The sequence below is a fragment of the Pinus tabuliformis genome, chromosome J, assembly GCF_031772625.1.
Source record: "Pinus tabuliformis cultivar Carrire ecotype Pingquan chromosome J, CPIR1, whole genome shotgun sequence".
NCBI classification, from domain to species: domain Eukaryota; kingdom Viridiplantae; phylum Streptophyta; class Pinopsida; order Pinales; family Pinaceae; genus Pinus; species Pinus tabuliformis.
Genome location: NC_142295.1, coordinates 1,396,932,433 through 1,396,940,164, shown reverse-complemented (window position 1 = coordinate 1,396,940,164; position 7,732 = coordinate 1,396,932,433). Strand labels below are relative to the sequence as shown.

General features: G+C 33.0%; 1 protein-coding gene across 1 annotated transcript; it reads left to right on the top strand.

The window, feature by feature from the left end:
- The first annotated feature begins 265 nt into the window (after window positions 1-265).
- On the top strand, window positions 266-5,053 carry LOC149232585 (phospho-2-dehydro-3-deoxyheptonate aldolase 2, chloroplastic-like). Its single transcript, XM_089379448.1, has 5 exons — window positions 266-1,074; window positions 1,343-1,620; window positions 1,765-2,041; window positions 3,644-3,889; window positions 4,565-5,053. Exons 1-5 carry the CDS (start codon window positions 544-546, stop codon window positions 4,847-4,849), a joined length of 1,617 nt encoding a protein of 538 aa, XP_089235574.1. The 5' UTR covers window positions 266-543; the 3' UTR covers window positions 4,850-5,053.
- The last annotated feature ends 2,679 nt before the right edge of the window (window positions 5,054-7,732 follow it).

Below are 7,732 nucleotides of genomic sequence, written 5' to 3'. Positions count from 1 at the left end.
TATATGACCACTATAATTTCCCAGCAATTTATACTCTTATTCTTGTTAAATTAAGGATATGACTGGCATTGAAAGTGAATGAAGCAAGGACAAACCACTATCTTTTCAAAGCATCCTGGACAGTTAAAACGGTATATAATTGAGTCGATCATGGAGTCCTACTCTTTTATTGTCCAATGTGACTCCTTGGCGTTTTGTAGTGAAAATCGTGGCAGTCAATTGCTTGGTCCCGTCCATTGTCACTCCTCATGCAAACAGTGCATGTGCATCACATGATTTTTCTGGTTCCAACAACCAACGCCTTACTCAGGTTTAAGGCCTTACCTTTGATGTGCCATATTAGACTTTTAAGTAGCAGAGATCAGACTCAGAGAGAGCCTGCTTGTGGGTGCTCTTCGACCTTCTTCTTCAATTTGGTTGAGAGTATCAACTACACAAATCAGTGTATGTTGCGTCCCATAACTTTCCTGTGAAGTCTAATCCCCATTTCCTTCAGTCATCACTCTGTTTTTCGCCATTTTTGGCTCAAACTTTGTGCGAATAATGGCATTTGCTGCTTCACAAATGTCTGTCACAAGATCTCGGTTGCCCTTGAACAAGCCCTTGGGAAGGACAGCTGAAGACTGTGGCTTCTACAGTCCATTGAATCAGAAAATGCTGGCAAGAGCAAAGGGCATTAAGAGGAAGAAGCTGGCACTTAGAGTTGATGCTGTTCAGGTTCCCGAAATTGGAGTTCTATCATCCTCCTCCACTCCAGGCTCTCTTACTGGGTGGACACTTGACAGTTGGAAATCCAAAAATGCCCTTCAGCTGCCCCAATACCCAGATGCTGAAGAACTGGAGTCTGTCGTGGATCTTTTGAAGACCTTTCCTCCTCTGGTATTTGCCGGAGAGACACGGAAACTGGAAGAAAGGCTCGCAGAAGCTGCTCTGGGGAAGGCTTTTCTGCTGCAGGGAGGGGACTGTGCAGAGAGTTTTAAGGAATTCAATGCTAATAACATACGAGATACCTTGCGTGTGCTCCTGCAGATGGGTGTTGTGCTCATGTTTGGAGGGCAAATGCCTGTAATCAAAGTAAGTTCCTATTCATGAAACAAATTGCACGTTGCTTGAAAATTTATATTGTTTCAGATACAAGGAAGAGTTTTCCTTTAGAACTCAATGTTTTATCCTAGTCTCTGGTCAAACAGATTGTATGCTATAGCATTTAAAATTAGAATATCAGAGATTCACAAAGCAAAAGGCACAGTTTGCAAAGTTAAGGAAGAGTTTGCTTTCGTGCAAGGTTGAATTTGCTCTGGTAATAGAAGCTTATCTAAAAATGAGTTTTCTTCTGTCTAAGGTGGGGCGAATGGCTGGGCAGTTTGCTAAACCCAGATCAGATGATTTTGAAACTGTGGATGGTGTGAAACTACCAAGTTACAGAGGAGATAATATTAACGGTGATACTTTCAATCTGAAAGCTCGGCTGCCAGATCCTCAAAGGATGGTTCGTGCTTATTGCCAAGCTGCTGCAACCCTCAACCTTATTCGGGCGTTTGCAACAGGAGGTTATGCAGCAATGCAACGTGTTATTCAGTGGAATTTGGATTTCACCTCTAACAGCGAGCAAGGGGAGAAGTAAGCTGTTCACAGGCCTTTGCAAAAGCTTTCCAAATTCATTTACAATTTTACATTCTCGTTTTCTATAAGGCATGACAAAGATTTCCTGAACTCCTCTATATATTCTTGTTTTCTGTTCTTGATAATGCATATGCGTTTCAGGTATATGGAGCTTGCCCATCGTGTCGATGAAGCTCTTGGATTCATGTCTGCCTGTGGCCTTACAGTTGACCATCCCGTTATGAATTCCACTGAATTCTGGACATCCCATGAATGCTTGCTACTCCCATATGAGCAAGCAATGACCAGGGAAGATTCTACTTCTGGATTGTGGTATGATTGCTCTGCTCATATGTTGTGGGTTGGTGAACGCACGAGGCAGCTTGATGGTGCACATATTGAGTTCTTGAGAGGTGTCGCTAATCCTCTGGGTCTCAAGGTACCAAAATTTCAATGCTCCTACCTTTTCTTGTTTGTTCGGTTATGCCAAACCTCAAGGTTTACTGCTTCGAAACTGGCAGAAGCAGACATGGGCGGGTTGGAACTTGGAGACAATCATCCATCCATACTTCCAGCCTGCGCATTCAAAATTCTGCCTAGTTTCAAGAAATAATCATTACATTGTTGCATAATAGATGATGTTTGCTTCTGGCTTTTGCAGTTTTATAATGAGTATAATCATTAGATTGTTGCATAATAGATTATGTTTGCTTCTGGTTTTTGTAGTTTTATTTGTAGTTTTATAATGAGTGTACGGGGACAACGTTGTCAAGGCAATATTGCTTTTCCACAGAGGGAGAAATTGGTAAAATCATTGTAGGGCGGAACCGGTGAACTTAACTGGATTGTGGATTCTAGGAATATTTTTGGATTTAGAGAGACAAGGGTGAGGCCAATTTGATTTGGGATTCAGAATATTTTTGGAATCCATTCATTTTTGGATTTGGAGAGACAAGAGTAAGGTCAATTTGATTTGGGATTCAGAATATTTTTAGAATCCATAATCCAGATGAAGATGGCTAGGTGGAACCGTCAGTATTTTTGGTAGTTCTCTTCATTTAAAAAAAAATAATTAGGAAAATCAGTAGACCTGCCTCTTGTCACCAAAGAGATATGAGGTTGAAGGGAAGGGACATGCAACTGCCCACCAGCCCACTATGCGAGTTAACAGAGTTTCGAATCTGGGCAGGGTCCAATATTACTCAGGAAATCTTTCTTCCTTTCCTGGGCAACGTATCCACCATCTGACCTAGCCAGTTAATATTAAATAATGTTTGTTTCTATTTATTAAGTTTCTGTAGCCACCAAAGAGTACATAGGATGATAGCCATCATTAATAGTTTTTTCCCTTTTCCGTGCCTACCGAAGCAAGCTGGGAAGAGCATCTGTTCGGGAGGTCAAAATCTTTTCCTCAGAAACACACGGAGCTGCTAATTGAATCACTATAACATCTAGATGCGAAAACTCGTTTTTTTTTTAAGTGATATCTTTCAGTATGTGTTCAAACGTCCTCATACATCTTTTTTGCCACAGGAAGTGTGAGGTGACAAATATGATAACCTGACAGATACTCCAAGCAGGTTTGTGACCACTCTGATAATTGGGTGTTGGCTTTGCCCAATTGTATTGGTTGTAATTTCAGTGCAGATACCCTGTTATGTTGATTAGGTTATAAAATAAAACAGAAATTGGAAAAGCCAAGCGCTTTTTTTAATTGAGTTAGTTGAAATATACATCACTAAAATAAAATGGGAAATCTTAGATTTCTAATACGATACATGTTATAAAATCGATACTATCTTCTTGTTATGATTTTTTTATTGATTTCTGGTATTAATTTTTGTGGAAAATTATTCAGTTGCGGTGGTAGTTTCCTTTTTACGGTATATTCCTTGTTTAGTTATGCCATTACTTTCCTTAATTCTTTGAACATTGCAAAGATATGTCCTGGAATGTTATATAGATTGGTGCAGTCCATGTTTGTTTTTCCTCGGAAGCATTTCATGTTGTTTGTGAACTTATATGGATTTCTACTTAACAGGCTAGTGATAAAATGGACCCAGCAGAGTTGGTGAAGGTCTGTGAGATATTGAACCCTACAAATAAACCAGGGAGGATGACAATAATTGTCCGAATGGGTGCTGAGAAATTGAGGTTGAAGCTACCCCATCTGATCAGAGCAGTGCGTCAGGCAGGCTTGATTGTTACATGGGTCAGCGACCCTATGCATGGTAACACAATTAAAGCACCTTCTGGGCTGAAGACACGTCCATTTGATGCTATCCGGGTAAGTCATGCTTAAGCTTTTAATAATGATGAAGGATTTTCCAACAGTTAAAATTTTCCAATACAGGAATTTAAAGATTGCCCATCTCTCCTAACAAGGAACAATGCAGGTTCAAAATCATGCTCATCTTTTACTTGAAATAAGCAGGTTCAAACAGTGATACAGATACATTAATCAAGATCCAACCATCACAGTAAGGATCCATGAATAAGAAGATTGAAACCATGTCCATTCTTTCTTAACTGGCAACAATACATAAGCAGATTTAAACAATAAATAAGTGCCCTATTTATGATTCATCAATTGGACAGATTAGCTTTGAAATTTTCTAAGTGGATAATAGGTTTTCTATGCAAGCTCACTACTTCAAGAATAGTTAGCAACAGGCTGTTTTGTTAAGACATTTCGTGTGTGAAAGTTGATGATTCAAAACCCAGTGGATATGAAAAAAAATCTGGCCATGTTAAATTTTGGGGTTGATTTCTTATCCAGTCTTGCAATATGTGTTGGGTTCTGGGGTAAACTGTTAAATCAACTTTGCCGATTGCTCTTCCCATGAACAGAATCCGCATAGATTGAAGACGATCCATATTTAGTAATCTTACTGAACTATCATGTTACCAATGTTAAGTGATCTGTTGGTATGTAAACTGTTTCTCCATGCCATTTTCTCAGGATGAACTCAAGGCATTCTTTGATGTCCATGAAGAAGAAGGTAGCCACCCTGGAGGTGTCCACTTAGAGATGACAGGACAAAATGTGACAGAATGTATTGGTGGATCTAGAGTAGTAACTCTAGACGATCTCAAATCTAGGTACCATACACATTGTGATCCTCGACTGAATGCCTCACAGTCACTGGAACTTGCTTTTATTATCGCCGAAAGACTGAGAAGAGGAAGAATGACAAAAGCTGACGTGGGAATCCTAAGCTTACTGAAAGGTTTAGCTAATGTGTAACCGTGGTTTTGATGAAAAATTTAGAAAAAGTGGAGAGGCTTTCCCATTCAGGCCAGGCAGATCCTTGCAGCCGGTATAAAATCAATATGTATTTCTCCCCATGATATTGTGAACTTCAGCATTAAACTCAATGTTGATGACACATCCGTCCCACTTATGTATATGAGTTTGGTTAATTGGTATATATATATTTTGCTCTCCCAATGATCTTGTGAACTTCAGCATTAAACTCAATGTTGAGGACACATCTGTCCCAGTTATGTGTATGCGTTTGGTTAATTGGTGTATATATTTTGCTGTATCATTTATATTTGAGAAAGAAATGTTGCTGTTTATGATGGTGATAAGCAGAAATGATATTGTTCTTACCATGCAGAATTATTTTAAACTGTTATTTTTAGATTTAAATATGATAAAAATGAATTGGGTGTTCGAATTATTTGTTAAGTTAAAAAACTAATTGAGTGTTTGAATTATTTGCTTATATAAAAATGAATTGAGTTTCTGAATTATTTGTTTGTATATGAATAAAGTGTGTTACATAGGGACTATGTATTTCTTTGTGAAACTTTTTTAGAATATATTTTTTTTATATCAAAGTGTTTTTTTAATATTTTTTATATTATAAATTTTATAAATTTATTTATTGTAAATTTCTTTTATTAATTTAACCATCCTAGAAATCATATATATTGATTTTGAATAATACTAATGTTAATAATATTAATATTATTTTAAATTTTATAATACTAATATTTAAAACAAAAAATTTATAATACTAATATTTAAAACAAAAATTTTAATTAGAAATAATTATATATTATTTTATTTTAATAAGAATTATTTTATTTAAAAGGTTTATAAAAAAAAATAATAATATTTTCAATAAAATAATTTAGAATTATTTTTTTATTAAATATTTATAGTTTGAGAGTTTTTACTATAATCTAAAATTTCTAAATTAGCATTGTTATAATTCATATGAAGATCGAATATGGATTAAATTTTAGTGATGTGATTGATAAGAAAGAAATTATTTTTCATAATATGGATCACAAAAGTCTAACATCTAAAATTTGTTTTTATTAAATTCATATTCAAAATTTGTGCATATTGGTTTGCTAGATTACATATCAAAACTCTAAAAGTTAATGGTTCTTTTAGGTTGAATGTTTAGATACTAATTGGATAAATATAAAAAGGTTCAACCATCAAGATTTCATGATGCAGTAAATTATGCTACAATATTCATTTTTGTAAAGGAAATAAAAGATTTATAAGTTAATTGAAACCATCCCGAAGACACGGAGATATCAATAATTTCATTATGCAATATATTATGCCACAATAGTCATATTTCTAAGAGAAGTAGAAAATCAATAAGTTAATTGAAATCATCAAGAAGACTTGGAAATATCAATAATGCTTGGAAATGTTAGATTGGTGGGAGGCACAAGATTTGCTTATTTAGTTTGTTGTAAAGATGCTCCTTCAATGCAAGTCAATTGTTCATGTTCTTCCACCTACAGTGAGTAGCATGAAATCAAGTTAAAAGATCCCTCAAATTTACTTATTTATAATATTTACATTTTAAATGTATTTTCAGTTTTTAATGTGGTAAATTTTATTATAATTTAATTCTTAATTAGTTGAGAGTAGAGATAATTATTTTTAGTTATTATTTTTAAAAGTGTTTTTTGACTTGATTTATTATTATTTAATGTGGTAAATTAAATCACTTAAAATGATTATTTTGTGGCTTTTATGGACTTAATTTTTTTGTCATAAAATTTCCAATTGATGATAAAGATTAATGAGTGTACTATTAAGGGGCTCATTGTAAGATACACTTTTAGATTTTACTTTGGAATCAAATGGTAATTTCAACTTAAGTAGTGGCCGCAAGAAGGTCAATCTTCTTCATATTCACGGAGAACTCTTTTAGTATTATTTAACCTTAATTCTATATATAAAACCATATACTATCACTAATATTAACAGTTTTTGGTTGTTTGATCCACTAGGATTTGAACTTTAAATCTTATAATTTATATAATACTTCATACCATTATTAATTAAGTTGTCTCATATAAGTTATTCCTAATATAAACATTTCAAATCCAAAAAAAAAAATTAATTTTATATAATTTTTCAAATTATAATAAAACATTAAATTTCACTTGAATTAATCATTAATATCAAATTAAAAAACTTATGCCTCCCAAGATGGTTAAACAAATATTTTTTATTTTTTTTAAATGACTTACGACATTTTACTTTTTAAGTCATTCAATCTAAATAATAATAAAAAAAAAAAAAAAAAAAATATATATATTAAATCTGAACCTACCCTGAATTATGGATGGTGATAATAATAATAACAATGTTATTATTAATAATAATCAAATTATAAAATAAATTGGTAAATATTTTTTTTTTTTTTATAAAATAAATATTAATATAAAATTTATAAACATTAAATTTGACCATAATTGATTTTTATAATATAAAAAATTAAATAATAATTTTATTTAAAAAAATTAAAGTTTATATTCATACAACTTTAGATTTATAGTAAATAGATGTACTCTTTAAACACACTTTACTACTTTTTAGAAACTCTTTTCTATCCGTTACAGTTTCAAATCCCTAATAAATGGTCCCACCTACCTAACCTTAACACATATATATTATTGTATTTCTATTTTTCAAATCCTACTATTTTGGTAATTTTATTTTTAAGTTTAAAAAAATTAAAATTTTGTTGTTCTCGCTAAAAATAAATTAACCATTATTCTTTCACTAAATGTTACATTATCAGATTTGTTTTCATATGTAAACAAAATAATCTAACATTGACCTGCAATATTTCTATTTCTTATT